Source organism: Fundulus heteroclitus, chromosome 10 (assembly GCF_011125445.2).
Source record: "Fundulus heteroclitus isolate FHET01 chromosome 10, MU-UCD_Fhet_4.1, whole genome shotgun sequence".
NCBI classification, from domain to species: domain Eukaryota; kingdom Metazoa; phylum Chordata; class Actinopteri; order Cyprinodontiformes; family Fundulidae; genus Fundulus; species Fundulus heteroclitus.
This window is the reverse complement of record NC_046370.1, coordinates 12625169-12642323: the sequence shown is the minus strand read 5'-3', so window position 1 is coordinate 12642323 and position 17155 is coordinate 12625169. Positions and strand designations below refer to the sequence as shown.

Here is a 17155-nt window from a genome sequence, read left to right as displayed (position 1 = left end):
CCAATAAGAAGACTGCAGAGTTCTGCATTCTGCATCTGTTAAAAAAAAGCTTTCTTTAGTTTATTTTTTTGCATTTATTCCTCTGTTAGCCACAATCTTAGAAAAATTATCATGTTTCACTCAATTGATTCGCTCTGGCATTGGAGAGATTACAGTAATTAAACTGCTAATTAATCTGCTACATTGAGTTGTAAATACAGCATATTTGTACAAATTGTGTATGAAAAAGCTAGTTTCAATAAATATATGATTTATCTCATCAGTCTGTTGTCTATCAAAAACTTGTGTGAGAGATTTCTTTCTTGTGCCTGGTCAATGATTATGGCTCAGTAGATAGAATAATCTTGTAATGTGAAAGCTGTGGGTTGAATTCCAGTCTCTGTGTGTCAATGTGTCCCTGGGCAAGGCACTTAACCCAGCTTGCCTACTGGTGTGCAAGAACAAGTGTGGCTCTAGTGGAAATGATCCATCAGTGAACTCAGTCCAGAGGGGAATTAATAAAATCTGTAGAGAGTGCTTTTAGCTGATTAAAGGTCTAATATTGTCAAAACTACAATAAAGGTTACTCTTTTACTCAATTTAATCCTAAATGAAAAGCTGGGACAGGACAAATAAAGGAGGCTCTCCAGGGAGGAAAACATTTGGGTCTGCTGACTTCTTAACCCAGAACACAACCTCTTCTTGATTCTTATCAGAAAATAGATAACTTATTTTGGTCCTAATTGTTTTTGTGGTACTTCTCAGTGAACTGGACAGGGCCTTGAGGTTAAATTGTGTTTTTAATTATCCCTTCTCTCTCCTCTGCTGACAGGGGAATCCCTGCACAACAGCTGTTTTAACTGGTCCAAAGCATTAGCGGCATGTAGAAGAAGAGAGTCTGGCTCTGATTGTGATTTCGTCAGTGCAAAAAGGAAACACAAGGCAAACGATATTTAAATGTGTTTACTTAAGTTTTTTTTTTTTTTTTTTGCAATCCATCAGTCTTGAAAGATTGGTCGGCATAATATCTGTGATGGTGCTGTATTTCTGTCTGTTTCAGACTCCTGTTGCCCCTTGTGATGTCATCAGGTGCTGGGGACTAAAAACAAAAACAGGAAGAGTTTTTCCTGCAGTCCCACACAGTCCATGGATCTGTAGGAACAGATGGGGAGCTGCTGGTGAGATTATGATTTTTCTACCTTTATGACATCAAGGGGATTCCAGCTGTAAAACTCCTCCTTCCTGGTGGAAACAGGGTAATACAGTGCATTCTGGGATTTAGAGTTTTTACACGTTTTCTCTGTATAATTCAGTCCCTGTTCTCAGTCATGCCTGAAGCCCAACACTAGCAAAAAAAGATCAATCACATTATAGGAAACAATTTAACATGTTTTGACATGCATATTATAAACATTTTGATCTGAAGGCTTCTGGGTTATGACCATTGCATGGTTTTCACAAACATATTGGAAAATCATTTGCTTGACAAAAGGCTGTGTCGACTCGATGTAAAGCCACGATGCAGGTCACTTAACAGTCTTGGTCAGAGAGAAAAATGTCTGCAAAAAGTCCGATTACTGAAATCTCTGAAATATGTCACTGAAAATGCATGATCATATATATTTTTAGAAACAAGTAGTATCTTCCATGTCTTATATATAAATCAATTTTGACCATTTCACAAGTTCAAGCTGACAAACGAGGAATCCTTTATGATGTTTTAGCCGTGCAAATCTGGAATCAAATCTCTGTAAACTGGTCTGACCACCTCGCTCACCGCTCCTTAGAACGATTCAGGCAGACAGACTTAACTGATGTTATGTAACTGCAGCTGCTCCAGTTGTTTTGTAAGTGCCGTTCTGCGCAGAATCAAAGAGTATGTCTGTGAGTGAGTTCAAATCGAGGACAGATAAGAGGATCGCTCCATAAAAGCAGACAGTAAAGATAAGATGAGCAGGTGTGTGAAGCCAGGGACTGCATTGTGTAGATCTAAAAAATTTAAACAATTCCCCCATATGAAAAAGGGTGGCTAAATGAAGAGTTGAGAACATCTGTCAGATGCAAAATGTAATTAATACAAACACTATTTGCACAATCAACATACCAAACAAAATAAAAAGTAATTTCAGCGTCCCCAAGAGGAAGTGTTTTTATTTACTTAAGAAATCATAAAAGAAAAAGTACGGGGAGCATCACATGGTAGGAAAATGATTTACTATTTAAAATCATATGGGGAGTATTCATAATTTGAGATTAAAAGGTGGGTTGGTAAAAACTAACTAACCACTCACAGCAGTCATGCAATATTAAACATTTGTGGCGTGATTATGCAAAAAGAAGAGGAAATTAAAATCATCAACACAAAAACAGAAACAAAAATATTATGGCAATAAGTCTAACTCAATCATAGATCAATTAAGTGATTAAATTGTTAATTCATTCAACAAAACTAAATTGACTGTTCTCTGGATATAATTTGGAGAGAAAGTTCATTTCTTCACACTTCCTCTTCTGAACAATAAATCTGTCAGTTTTATAATATACAGATAAATTCATGTCTGTGGCTTGTGTGCACAAGAAACTAGAGCTTAAACTTTCAGAATAAAAGTAATGTTTTGCTTATTTATATTCAAAATAGCTTAAACTGTTCTGTGAACATCAGTTTTTAAGTCTTGCTATAGATTATCTGTATGTTGCTGGTCTGGACTTTGTCTTAACCATTTTACTGTACTATGAATAATTCAATTATTTTATTTATTTATATAGCACCAATTCGTACCACATGCTATCTGAAGCCACTTTACAAAGTCAATTGAATCAAATCATCCAAATAGATTGAATAAATAGGGTTTTTAATCAAAAGAAACCCAGCAGGCTGCATCGAGTCATTTACTTGCATCCGGTGTAAGCATTTAGCGACAATGGACAGTCACTTGCATTGTGCAAGTCTTCTGCCTCACTCCTAAGTCTTACACAGACTCTGCCAGGTTGTCCCTGCTGTGTCAAAACACCCACACAGCTTGACGTTGCCACCACCATGTTTCACTGCAAGGAAATGTGTCTTTGTAATGAAACTATTTTAGAACTCCACCACGCAGAGCCTTTTTCATGTAGGTAGATAGGTTTTATTTTGGTCTTCCTTGACGCCCTTCTTCAACATGTGGTCTGTTTCCACCACAGGGTTTGTTGCAAAATGTAAAACGGGATTTCCTGTGGCTTTTAAAAAAAAAAAACGAACAAACAAAAAAAACCGCAAGCCTTGTGAAGTGCATATCTAATAGCTGTACAGAAAACAGGTCTTTCAGCAGGGTTGTGAAACTCTGCAGGTCCCCTAAAGTTATGCTGGGCCTTCTTGTTTGACTAATTTGTGAATTTGGGGGTTTTCTGGCCTGTCAGTTCAGGAAGGCAGTCATTTCCTGTTCGGTTTGCAGTTGTGTTGTACTGCTTTGCTTTTTTTAGACGATGATTTGAACAATCCCCTGTAAGACCTATAACACTGCTTTAAACGTCTCTACATCTTTACCGTTGATCTGGCTGTTTTGTATGTGTCTTGGATCTCAAGATGTTTCTTGTCCACTAATGTTTTATAGCAAACCACTCAAGCCATCAACGAACAGCTAGTTCAATATTATATGAGATTAAATTACACACAAGTGGGCTCTGTTTCCTAATTAGGTGAACTCTGAAGGCAATAGGTTGTACTGGATTTTAGTCACAGAGTGAAGAGAGAGCGCTACACACAAATGGTTGCAAAACCTTTCATATTTCCATATGTCAAAATAAAATTAAACCGCGTGTAATTATCGCTTAACAGTGTAAGTATGTAATAAATTCGCTATTATTAAATACTTTTCTTTGTCTCGGTCAATTATACGCTAAAGCTGCTTGGAGCATAGACATAATGTAATGTCCGTGGATTGGAGTGCGTTTTATTCTGAAAGTCTGCGCCGGAAATGGCTAGGCCCCTACTAGCGCGAGCTTTGTCGACGTCGAGGTAAGCGACAGAGAAACTCTATCCGGGGACCGCACGGCACGGCATCTTCTCCTCCTTCATCGGGAGGACGTCCCTGGGAGTGGGATAAAGCGGCAACAAGCACCCTGTAGCTTCCAGTGGGTCTGGTGAATGTTTTAACCCCCTCCTTCCTTGCTTCCTCCTCCTCGGTAAAACTATCCAGAAAACCCCCCCATTGCGGAAGAAAATGAACGAGAGCGAGCGGAGCAGTTTTGATTTTGAGCGACGTTTCGATGACAGCAAAGCCCTGGAATGGATGCAGGAAAACTGGTGAGTGGATTTAAAAAAAAATTAAAATTAAAATGGGGTGTTTTTTTTGTACTCTGCTCTCATTTAAAACCTTCCCGTAAGTGCGGTGTAACATCAGGCTCGTCCCCTCTTGCTGCTGTTAACCGACATTTTATTAAACCGGTCCCACTTCGTGCTGTGCAACCACAGCATCGCAGTCGAGGAATTTGGATTCTAAGCGCTAGCTGTTTCTCGCAGGGGGGCACTTTAAGGATGCAAAGTGTTGCTGTTCTCCATCGGTCATGGCGTATGAGACGGGAAGGACCTGACTCCATCGCAGGTTCGGTGGGGGGGGGAAGCCGGAGTACCCGGTGAGAACCCACACATGCACAGGGAGAACAGGCAAACTCCACGCGGAAAGACCGTAGGCTGGGGTTCGATGCCAGCTGGGCCCTATTTTTTATTCAGTTGAATATAACTTATTATCTCAGAATATCTAAATGCACGTCTTGCACAAATCAACATTGCACAACTTTTGTGACAAAAGCACCTTATTACCTCATTATATGTTATCTGTGACTCATGAAGGACAACTAGTTCATGCAAACTTTTAAATCTTCATCTTTAAAAAAAAATATATATATATATATATATATATATATATATATCTTGTGAAAGGTATAATGAAAAAACAAAAACAAACACTGCAACCCTTGTTCATCGCCTGTTTGTTTGTCTCCTATGTGTACAACTAGCCGGAGTGGCCACAAAGAAATGTCACCATGGCAACACGCGGTGACAATAAAGAAATAAAGAATCTTTGGATCATTTAGGTTGTTAAGTAGCCGAAAGCTCACCCGGGTTGGATGGTCGAACTTTGACCAGTTTGCTTGTTCCAGCAAAATAAAAAGATGCCACTACTTTGTAAAAGGTTAATTGCAAAAAAAAATAAAAATAAATAATAATTCAATCTAGCTTGCCACAGTTGGAAGAGACATACCTCATCGGATCTGCGGCTGTAGTTGCATCGGTCGATTAACAAAGTATCGACTCGGGTGGCGGCGGATGTAAATCCGGGGCCCGCTTTTCTGATGTTTATTTGTAGAAAACGTTAAAACTGTGTCTCATTGTCCTTCCGTTTCACGATTTGTGCCCTACTTTGTGTTGCTCTGTCGCAGAAAATCCCAATACAATGCACTGACGTCTGTGGTTCCCCCTGTGACAAAAACATAGAACAACACATTGAATACTTTTGGAAGGCACAGCTAGCCTGCTTCCTTGTTCACTCCTCCGGGTGCAAATATTTTTCATGATTTGGTTGTGCAGCATTCCTTTACCAGCATCTGAGTATCGCCTGAACACCACAAAAGGGCAGCCTCCTTTGTCGCCGTGTTCTTCAGCTCTGATGCTGCTGCAACCGCATTTTTGAAGAAGGTTGAGCTTTTCGCCAAACAGACCTCAGCTTTAATTGGAGCACTGCAAAAGTTTGACAAAGATGGGCGGAGGTCACAAAACACCTTCAGTCGTTTAGGTTTGGCTGCATTTGTGAAGATAATATTCCGGTTGATTGGAGCCAGGTTAAGAAGGTCTTGTGCACAGATGTTAAATATTATAAAGATTTAATTTTCGGTTCCTGTTTTAAATTCGAATTGAGCCAATCTGGATCGGCCGTCTCATTATGAACAAGCCTCTTCATCCTGCTTCCGTTGAGTCTTAGTAAAATCACGGATGGTGCAATTAAACAAACAGATTTTATTACCATTTAAACTCAGACATTGAGATGTCATCAGATTTGTTTTTTAGTTTACCCCCAGCGGCCGTTAATCTCATTCCTAATATATAAGATCATAAACAAGATGTATGGATAATGGGAAATTACCTTATTACCTTTGAATGGTACACATGACAGCTTTACTTATTTCTTTCCGGCATTACGATTCTGTAGTAAATCACTGAAAAATGCAACTTCAAAAATATAATACATAAATCGACAAACTTTACCAATAGGCTGGACTTCCAAAAATCAAATATGGCTACCTGGCTTATCCTACATAGTAATAGAGACAATAATATAGTTTCTTTTTCACTTTTGATAGTGCGTATGCTATTAAACCAGTTTTACTCATAGTAATTGTGTAACAACTACGTAGCATCCAGAGCCTTGCAACAACACGCTTTAATCCTTTTCACTATTTGATAAATAATAATAATAATCAACACTAATAATAATAATAACAAAAAAACATAATAATACACTGAATTGAATATAAGTGATGCATGGTTTTTAACACTTACTACAAATCAAAAAAATTAAAAGTAAGGCGTGCATCTGCATTCAGCCCAGAGAAAAGTGCTTAGAAACCATTCTTCTCTCAAAAGTCAAGTATTTAGATAATGTCGGTTCGTCATCTGAAAATGGAAGGGTGTGGCCCAACTGCAAAAATACCCAGACAGGGCCTGCCACTTCTCAACAGCACCTTCAGCACATTCATTTCTCTTTAGTTTTAGTTTTTTTTTATTCATTAAGGTTGTGCTGTTTGGTTGCTCCATTCAAAATCAAATATCGTTACCAAAAGGAGGCCAGATAGAATACTACAGCAATAAGTCTCCTGCTCATTAGGTATCACTCAACAACAACAAAGTCAAACTCCTCTTGCATAACTGTTGGGCTGAATGGACCAGAAAACAGCACTAAGCATACCTTAATCTGACACTGTGTTCTTTTCAGCCCTTTTTCTGTACAGGTTCTCTATGTTGGGGATAACCAGTTTAGGAGAACCGGAAAAGAAATGCACCCATTGTTTAAATCAACCTCTCGCTGTGGCTCGCTGGCTTCAGCTCTCCTGTTCCTCCTTGTCAAGACACATATTGCTAACCCCACCCCCACGTTCCAAATAACTCATTTAAACGTGTTTTATTGAGGTTTTATGAGAAAGACCTACACAATACAATAATTGCTGTAAGTATTTTTTGAGGGGGTATTTCTTAGCTTTGCACATCTAGAGATGGGGATTTTTTTGCCAATTCTTATTTGCAAAATACCTTAAGCTTAGATGAAGACCCTCTGTAAAGATCAGTAAAATCTAAGTATGTAAAACCAATAAAAAGCATTTTTTTATTGGTTTTACATGCGTAGGTGTGGACTTTGACTGGGTTCATGAGTCTGTTATAGCTTTGACTGTTTAACATTATTGTCCAGCTGGAAGGTGAACCCACGAGTCAGTTTTAAGTCTTCTGTCATTTAGGTGAATAGCCATGTCTTTAAATAACGTTTTTTTTTTTTTTTTTTTTCCTAATTCTGCTTTAATGTTCTCCAAATCTTTCTCACCAACCTGTCAGCTGTGCTACTGTTTGGCTGTTTGTTCAGTAATGTTCTCTAATAAGCCTCTGAGGTCTTTACTGACAATCTGAACCTTAAGCAGAGCCTGATTCTAATAAGTCGGCACCTTCTGAAGGCAAATTAGGTGCACTGGATTTTAGTTAGGGGCATCAAAATAAAAGGGACTGAAAGCATAAAATAAACCTGTGTTCTCACATCTGTAAAAAATTAAAAATTGAAAACGTGATTTTGCTTCTACAGTGGATGAATGGATACATTTAGGCAGTTTAGCTCCTCCTGCTGTGTTCCATTGACTGATTGAAAAGACAAATATCAGACTTTTAAATGTTGGATCTTCTTGCTAAAAGACAAAAAAAAAATAGAATAATTTCCGTCAATTGCTAAGTTGTTGTCGCATACATCATGTATGTTTTTGCATTAAGCTTGGCCCTGCTTGACATATCTGCAAGGTCCACAAGGCAGCATGCAGCAACCACGTCTCATTTCCGTGCGGAATGTACATGTATAGCTTTACAGTGTTAGTATGTGCGCAGAGGTTTGGCGCCTCACTGTCTTTTTTCTCTCTGCAGGAGCAAGTCCTTCATCTTTTGTGGCCTGTATGCGGCACTCGTGTTCACAGGTCAATACTTCATGAAGGAAAGGCCAAAAATGAACCTGCGCCTACCTTTGATGTTGTGGTCCTTCAGCCTCGCAATTTTCAGGTGACTCCGACTCATCTACGACTCCAACTTTAACTCATCAACACATCCTTGCATTGCAGCGCTGTTGCTGTCATAAAACAGTTAAAATACAACCAACGTTCACTGTTTTTTCCTACTGATTTAGATAAATAGACTTTTCTGTGCATGTTATCAAATATAAATACCTCAAACGTTTAGGTGAATTCTATCTTACACATGTGAAGAAATGTGCAGAGCGGTGCTCCTGCACACTTAATTAAAGGAGCAATAAGCAAGATTTCACCACTTGGTAGGCTGTTGTAGACTGAAACAAGATGTAGGACAAGCCACGACACTCTCTACTTCCACTCCAGCTGCGACCAGGCCTCGCCTCCCCTTTCCCCTTCCCTTCTCACCCGTTGCCACAAATACGCATATTTGCAAAGGCTAAATACACAGCTAAACAGCATCATGTCTAGTGAAAAAGTAAGTAATTCATAAGTTTATAATGATGTTATGAAGAGAACATTTCGGTCCCCTGGACAAGCCCCCTAGGGATTGGTACCTTTCACATTTGAACCCATGTGGCACTGGTACATGGTACCTGAGAGTCGGTACCCAACGATACCTGTTCTCTGTACTTTTGTGTGCTTATGTGGTAATAAATGTTAATTAGTTTTATGTGCAGGGAGGGGCTAAGCCCTGAGTGGCAGCTGTTCACATGCACGTACATGAACGCGCGGCCAGGCCGGCTTGTAGACAAGAGACTAGAGAACAACACAGAGATGGTGTGTGACGTCACACCATATTCCATCTAAAAAGATACCTTTAGTTCTTCACATCACTATTTTTTTAAAATTCTTTCTATCTAAAATAATGAATCCTTGCTTATTGCTCCTTTAACTTCTCGTTGACAAGTTATTTAGAGTTTTATGGTTCATCAAAGTTTATAATGTATTCATTAAAGGTTTAAAATTTAATTTTTTCATGCTCTTTTTTTTAAACAGTATTATGGGAGCTTTCAGGACTGGAACACACATGCTGCACGTTCTCGTAAATAGCGGCTTCAAAGAGTCTGTGTGTGACACCAGTTTCTACAGGGCACCCATCATCAAGTTTTGGGCCTACGCTTTTGCTGTTAGCAAAGGCCCTGAACTGGGTAAGAGTTCCTCCGTTTAGACCTAAATGTCTTGCTAATAGATAGGGATGGGTATTGTTAAGGATTTATCAATACTGCTACTCCTAACGATATTCCTTATCGATCCGGCATTTTATCGGTACAATTATCGATACTTATTTTTTAATCAAACAATAGGGTAAAAAGAAAGAAAAAAAGGGGATCACTGACTGATTTATTTTTTTAACATTTGGAACAAAAGCAAACAAAAAAAAGTACAAAACAAATATTTTTTAATAGAGATAGAGCAATAAAACATTATATAAATAACATTGTATAAATAACTTAACTTAAACAAACTGGCTAAAACTCTGTCATAAAAAGTATGTTGTAGGAGAGAGGAACATCAACAGACAGAAAGACAGAAAATCACTAAAACCACTCTAAATATGCTTAAAAAATTACTCTATAAAATAATTTCAAGTATTAAATAATATTTTTACCTGAATCCAAACTACATTTATATAGGTTTTTAGATTATCAATTTTAATCAAAAGATAGCAGAGGCACCCACAGTGGATCTGAATAAATGACAGAGGCTGTATGTGAATCAGTTACAGGGAATGATCTAAGTTTAGCAGTGTCATGAGAGAAAAAGATTATCTTTACCCATTAAAGATTATGTTTATAATATATTTACTTCCCACTTTGTAATCTAGTAGAAGCTTTATTCACGCGCATCTCATTTTCAATGGGGAAACAGACGAGTCAGTCTCATCTTTTTGACTTCAGCACGGCGAGGCTGACCACCTGTCTAAGCTTTCAAAGCAGGAGGGGTTTGATGGTTTGCTGAAGAGACGGTAAACACAGAGCGATCGGTGCTTTTACTTGTTGCTAAAGTCTCAAACAAGATAGAAAAAATTGCTAGATCGATTGCTTGTTGCTTTTGAATAAAGCGGGGGATCAGTCTGAAAAGTTGCTAAATAGTTGCCAACGTTGTTGATGAAAGTAAGCGAGGCGACCATGTGAGAACAGAACGTTAGCCCCTCCCACCAATCCCATCGGCATGTTTCTCAAGGCAGAGAAGATTGGTAAGACAATGTTGGTGGGTTGGAGTCTCGATGAAAAAAATAATGTGACCTCAAATATACGGTTAAGAGGGCTGATAAGGATGATGCTTGTCAGTCCACAAGGACCGTCCGACGTTTTGACACCAGGTTTCAGTCCCCATCCCTACTAATAGATGGGCTGAAAAAATTGCCTGTAGTGAGTAGGTTCCTTAGATTTTTAAAGCGAATCTGAACTAATATGGGTTTTCTGAATAAGAGTTGTGTGACAGGAAGATATTTAAATAGGTTAGTTCCTCCCCATTCCCATGTTCAGTTTGAACTTCAGCAAAACCTCTTCCTTTTTTCTAGTCAACTAATCAACAATCTACATTGTCGTTATGTCACCATAATGGAATTTTGGTGAGACAACGGCTCAGAATTCACCCAGATTCCCACGTAGCACACAGACACAAAACACGACATAATTTCAAATAGTTGAAGGCACCAACAGCACATTCTGAGAAGCCAACAGCGTCTGATAAGATTTCAATGTTTAAGGTAGAAAAGACAGATAGCAGTCACTTTACAGACGATGCAGATCACTGTGCAACTGCATGAATGTATCAGACATACACTCCCTGAGAGGTTGAAAAGTGTGCAAATAGTTGTCTGGTGTAAGTTGCTTAATTGGCACCTGAACTATGACTATGATGAGGGATAATAACGCTTAAATTCTGTCTGGGCTTTTAGATTTGGTAGGCTTTAGCTTTACTGACCTTCTTAAAACTATGTAGAGGCCAGTGGTTCAATATGAGGTTAAACAACATTATGTGTTGGATCAAAACTGAGCGAATGGCATACCTATTAATGAAATATCTATAAAAAATGTTCCCCTGATGGTATGAATGTTTTTTAAAATGAATAAATATTCAGCATTTAATAGACGAATTTGTCGTTCAGGGAACAATGTAATAGAGTAGAATAAACCTTTATTGTCTTATCCGGACATTCTTGATGTTCCTAATGGCTCAGCTCGGGTCCTTTGCAAAAGGTATCTGTGGGTTAGATGGTGTGGATTTTTCTATATGCTATATATGTTTATTTATGAAAATAAAAGGGATTAAAGACATGGCTTAGAAACTGAGCTTTATTTTGAAATATGAAGTTATTTTTTAAGGGTGCTCCATAAATGCATGAAGGAAAATAAACAAATCGGTGTGAACAGCAAGTTGAAAAGACTGTGGTCTTTAGGTGGGATTAACTGAATTTCCTATTTCACAAATTTAGTGACACAAATCAATGATACGTGCCTATTCAAATTCTCAGTTATCTAGGTCATGGCAGCCTCAAAGGCAAGGCATGGAGGCCCATTATTTTAGACGCATTCCATGTCAGATGCAAATCACTTGTAGGAATGCAGATGAAAAGAAAAGGAGAAGTCTAAAGCAACAATGGTTTCACCTGGTGCCAGTCTCAGGTGCCGGGGTTGGAAATTAAGTCTGTGGACTATTAGAAGTGAGCATTTTCACACAAGAAAGTGCTGCTGTAACTTTAATCCTAAGTTCTTCTGCCTCTGCCATGTTATTTCTGATTCCTACGTCAGAGGCAGTGAACGCCGTCAGGACTCAGCTGGAACATGATGGATCACTAAAACATAGGAGCAATTTAGCAACAAACCAGATTTGAGACCTGTTGGACCGCTGTCTCTCAACCACATAGTTCAAGTACACAGAGAACTTCTACAGACAGAAACATGGGTGTGCCATGGGCTCCCCAGTCTCACCTATAGTTGCCAGTATTTACTTGGAGGAGAGAGTTGGGTCAAAATCCTAACCTAAGAAGTTGAGACATTCACTAACCACATCAACTCTTTTGACAGCAACATCAAGTTTACCAGAGAGGATGCTAAGAACAACATCTTGCCCTTTCTGGACTGTGCTGTGCACATTGAGGCAGATTGAACTCTCAAAAACTGAAACCAGAAACCTAGACAAACGCAGATCATTATCTGCATTTTGATTCACATCACCCACGGCAACAAAAACTCTCTATTATCAGAACTCTGTGTTATCGGGCGGGCATTCTCTCCGTTACAGAAAGATAAAAAGAACACAAGCACGTCACGAAATCCCCTCAAGCATGTGGTTATCCTAACTGGGTGCTTGTCAAGTTGGCCAGCAAAAATAATGAAAAAATCAACACTGCATCTGACAAAGAGGAGTCATAAACGATAGACTCTTTATGACCCAGGAGAGTGACAGCTGGATCTTTGAGTTGCATCAATGATACATTTTTATTCAGTTAAATTACTTCTTGTTTTTTCTGTCACTAAATGAGTGCCTTATGATATTTTTATGCAGTTCACAAAAAATACATAGTCTAGAAAAAATTTGAACTGGTCCCAGTGGACCAACAGTTTAGAGGATCTATTGTTGAGCATAAAAATTAAATACCTTTCAGTATACAATTGACATAAATATTGTGTTTTGTAACTTAGTAATGTGTTCAAAATAAATTTAGCTTACACTTAAGTGTCATTTTTAGGCTAGCTGTTTCTAGGAACAATAGGGATGGTGCTAACAGTCAGGGTTTCTAGGTCTAACAGTTTCCAGCCCAAACACAAACCTATAAAACCTATTCCAAACATCAACCCCTCTTGAACCTCTCATTAAAAATGTTAAGTTAGTACATTAAGGACATGTCATAAGCAAGCAACTGCTCTAAAACAGAGAAAAAGGTTACACATTCAGGCCCCCCACAAAGTATCTAATCAGGCAATCAAAAAAACCAACACGCACAAAGATCACTCCTAATTATGCCATCGTGGTAATTACAACACTAGCATGAAATATAAATCCAACCTCCTATAAAATGATGTGGCTCTTAAACTCCCTTCTTCCCTCATTTGGCGCCATGTTCTTACAGATCATGAAATTGCGCTCAAGTTAACAATTGACATCGACCCATGTCATTTATGTAATAAAATGACATAAATGACTGTCATTGGCTGATGATGTCAAGTTCAACAGATTGTCTATGAGATGAGTGCAAGGACACAACATTCTATTGAAATGTGTAAGTTTTTACTTTCTACTTCACGATGACAACCGTTTCAGTAGTACTTTATAAAAACCCACCATATTTCATCGAAAACAGCCAGAAAATGCTCAATCTGTCCAAAGTTATTTTTTCCAGCCCAGCATGTTAAAAAACATATATTTTCAGGAATTGCTTGGGTGAAATGTTAATGTAGCTAATGGCGCAAATGCTGCTAATTGTGCTAACAATGGGAGTTAAATAAAAGCACACATATGTAAATAAATTATATATATTTGTTTAATAGCATCCAGTCAATAACAGTGACTGTTCTGGTCAAAGCACAGTTGTAATCATTGAGTTTAAACAATAAGCTACACTGATAAGTTTTTGACTTTCTGTAAATTCAGCTGGCCATTAGCACTAGCAATGCTACTAATGCTAATACCAAGTCCTATCAGATAGCTAATAACAGTTTACTTTTTTTAAAATGGATAATTTTTGTAAAATAAATTTTACACCGTTATAGTTATTCTAGAAATATTTTTGGAAGTCACACCGTAGCTTAGAGCAGAAGTGTTAACATTTTGGTCACTAAGATTGGCTCTTGTACGTTTGCCACAAATAATTTAACTATACAGTGGACTTAACTGTAAAGTAAGCTAACCATAAGCAATAAAGTTGTTAGTTGTGCTAAAGGCTAACGCAGAGTTACAAACTGCCAGTTCATGTTTGGCAGGTATGATAAAAATAGACAATTTCTATTCTTAAAATTGATACCTTGCTCTTGTTTCTTTTTTTCTTTTTTTACTTATTATTTTGGGGAAATAAAAAAAAGACCACTTTAAAAACCAATTTAATTTACAGAGATAATACAGTTATTTCTCTGATTTAGGTTATTCAAAAAGTTATTTTTGCTTTTTAAACGTGTACATGTTATGCTAGCTGCTTGTGCTAACAGACCTAATTATTCTTTCAGCAAACAAATGTATGTGCAACTTAGTGATGATTTTTTTAAAACTACTTTCTAAATAAAGAAGAAACAAAATCTAAAAAGTAATCTCTTAAAAACATGTTCATTTAAAGTTTAGTTCAATAAAGCATGTAATGGTAAATAATAGAAATAAGTAGATATTCTTTGAAAAAAGTAAAAAGGCAAAGTGCAAAGAAAATGTTATAGAGTAAATCCTTTTGGTACAAGATTGATTTGACATTTTTATAGCGTTAGATTTATTAATGTGTTCTTTGAGAACGTTTGCCTGTCTTTTCTATTTTTTAAGATTTTTTTTTAAAGAAGTCTTTTAAATGAATAAAAAAACATTTGAATTGTGATTGAATATATTTTAAGTAATTTTTCATATTTTGGTCTGTGCCGTTCTGGCTCTAGTACACAGAGATGATATCCTCTTCCCTCTCTGTCTCAGGAGACACAGTGTTCATCATCCTGCGAAAGCAGCGCCTCATCTTCCTGCACTGGTACCACCACATCACCGTGCTGCTTTACTCCTGGTTCACCTACAAGGACCAGGTGGCAGGTGGCAGCTGGTTCATGACTATGAACTTCATGGTTCACGCCATCATGTACACATACTATGCATTCCGAGCGGCTGGTTGGAAGATACCTCGGCGATTCGCTATGATCATCACCGCTACCCAGATGATCCAGATGGTGATGGGCCTGACCGTGCTGGGCTTTGTGTACCGCTGGATCCATGACGTAAACTGTCCCTCCAATATGGACAACATTGTGTGGGGTTCAATTATGTACCTCAGTTATTTTGTGCTGTTTGCTTCTTTCTTTTACAACACCTACTTTAAAGATGGTTCTAAATCCATTGAATCCAAAGGATCCAAGGCAGAGTAGCTTACTGGTTGTTATCTGGCTCTGGATCTTAAAGCAGGGATACATCAGTGAATGTAGACAGTCAGGCGCAGGAGATGGATGCAGATTATTAGGAAGGGTTAAAGAAGGAGGCAAAAAGAGCACTGTGATAAGGGCCAAATATTTATGAAAGGAAAAAAAAACTGTGAGATAGAGAATAAGAGCAATTACTAATTTTATACTACTAAAGGGAATATTTACCTGTTTTATTTATATAAACTTGTCAGGTAAGAACCTTAGTGTAATACTTGATTAAAAAGCTAATATCTGCATCTGTGACATTAATTTATTTTCTTATTAGTTTAACCAGTGGGTTATCGGATATGTGTTATCCACTCCATTCAGTCCTAACTATTTTACCCGTCCACGATCCAAATTTTATTGCTTATGTATATTGGGAGTACAGTTCATCAGATTTGTTTTAGTAAGAATATTCTGTTAAACATAAATTATGAGTTTGTTTACGTTCCTGTTGTCATGACCAAAAGAAGGAATGGTTTCCCAGTTTAGTGAAGTAAAATATTCACACCAACTTATATACTTTTCAGAGTGCTTTCCTTCTGTGTTTTCTCCTGTTATAAACATTATTATTTTAATATTCTGGGAACCTTCTCAATTGACGTTTAAGTCTTTGTACCATAACGCAGCAAAAAAAAAGAGAAATGTGTTTTATTAAAATGCAAACTTATTGCACTGACTTTTTTTCTACTGATAGTTTAGGGATTGAGAGGTAAACTTTATTAATGAAAAATAGTCTGTCTATGCTGTTAACAAATATGCAACCAGAGCTTTCCCTTCACCCTTCAGTCCAATTTCCAGTTTTTCCAGGTATCATATTTAAAGCCTGCCAACTGTAGAAATACTTTCCATAAATTCATTGTTGGCTTTAGTTTGTTGTTCTTTAAAAACATTGTGAAGAAATCAAAACTCTTGAAACTCAAGCCTGTAAAAGTTTGGAAATTTGCGGTCATACCAAAACATCAAAACATATGAAAACTGATAAGAGAAAAACTGACTGTAGCATAAAAGCACAATTTTTGAGTTCCTTTAAACTCTGTTTTATCGTGTACAACACCCATGGGCATGATCGAAACCTAAAGAGATGGAAAGGCACATATTCACTGACACTCGGTAGTTATAATAAAAATAAACAACTAGTATAAATACTGTAAAGCTGCAGGTGTCCGTCTGTGGCTAGAACTACACAGCATTTTATCCTCTTAACCTGAACTGATGTTTTAAATTTTTGCCTTTAAAATTCAGCACCGAAGAACCTCTTATATTTAGCCTGCAAGGAAAAACAAGGGAGAGTCATCAGTAAGCACTGTTTTAAATATATATTCTGACTGGAAACGTGAGTTTAGTGCACAGTAAAGTTTGCTGCCTTGTTCCTGGTGGAAACTCCAAAATCAGAGCTTAAACTATGCAAACAAGACAAACTTGCACTGATTTTATTTCATTAGAAAATGCATTGTGTTTTCAAACATTACTTGTACTTCAAGAATGCGGTTGTTTGGTTTTGCCTTGAAGTATTATCCCTTTAAAAAAAAGAAATCTCTGTCAAATGTATGAATTGTAATTGAAAATAAAATAAAGGCTTCTGGGTGCAATTAACCCATCTTTATTTTAACAGATTCATTTTCTTGTCTTTAAGGCCAACTTATAATTTACAAGTACAAGTCTGGATGACGAAATGTAATCAAAGAGTGCTTTAGGTGCTCTAAAATATTAGTAATGGGGTGTGTTCACTTTTGGAACCAGGTTAGTACATATTAAATCTGGAAAAGAGTTTTTAAATAAGTTATAGCCTCTTGTAAAAAAAATAAAAAAAATAAAAAAGCATTTTAATAGGT

At 37.4% G+C, this 17155-nt stretch overlaps 1 protein-coding gene and 1 long non-coding RNA gene across 2 annotated transcripts; one reads left to right on the top strand and one right to left on the bottom strand.

Moving 5' to 3' along the window:
• Positions 1 to 951: 951 nt before the first annotated feature.
• Positions 952 to 5724, bottom strand: LOC118564357. The gene is made up of 3 exons (XR_004931794.1): positions 5557 to 5724; positions 5220 to 5435; positions 952 to 1131 (listed from the first exon to the last, which is right to left on the bottom strand). It is a non-coding gene; the product is annotated as an uncharacterized LOC118564357 (long non-coding RNA).
• LOC105926463 (elongation of very long chain fatty acids protein 6) lies at positions 3950 to 16932 on the top strand. Its single transcript, XM_012862819.3, has 4 exons — positions 3950 to 4261; positions 8129 to 8260; positions 9226 to 9377; positions 14845 to 16932. Exons 1-4 carry the CDS (start codon positions 4179 to 4181, stop codon positions 15282 to 15284), a joined length of 807 nt encoding a protein of 268 aa, XP_012718273.2. The 5' UTR covers positions 3950 to 4178; the 3' UTR covers positions 15285 to 16932.
• The last annotated feature ends 223 nt before the right edge of the window (positions 16933 to 17155 follow it).

Excerpts from the sequence above, each read along its gene's own strand:
- LOC105926463 (XM_012862819.3), top strand. The coding sequence starts at position 4,179 with ATGAACGAGAGCGAGCGGAGCAGTTTTGATTTTGAGCGACGTTTCGAT. Across the intron at positions 8,261-9,225 it reads TTCAGCCTCGCAATTTTCAG|TATTATGGGAGCTTTCAGGA; the intron begins GTGACTCCGACT and ends TTTTTTAAACAG. Across the intron at positions 9,378-14,844 it reads TAGCAAAGGCCCTGAACTGG|GAGACACAGTGTTCATCATC; the intron begins GTAAGAGTTCCT and ends TCTCTGTCTCAG.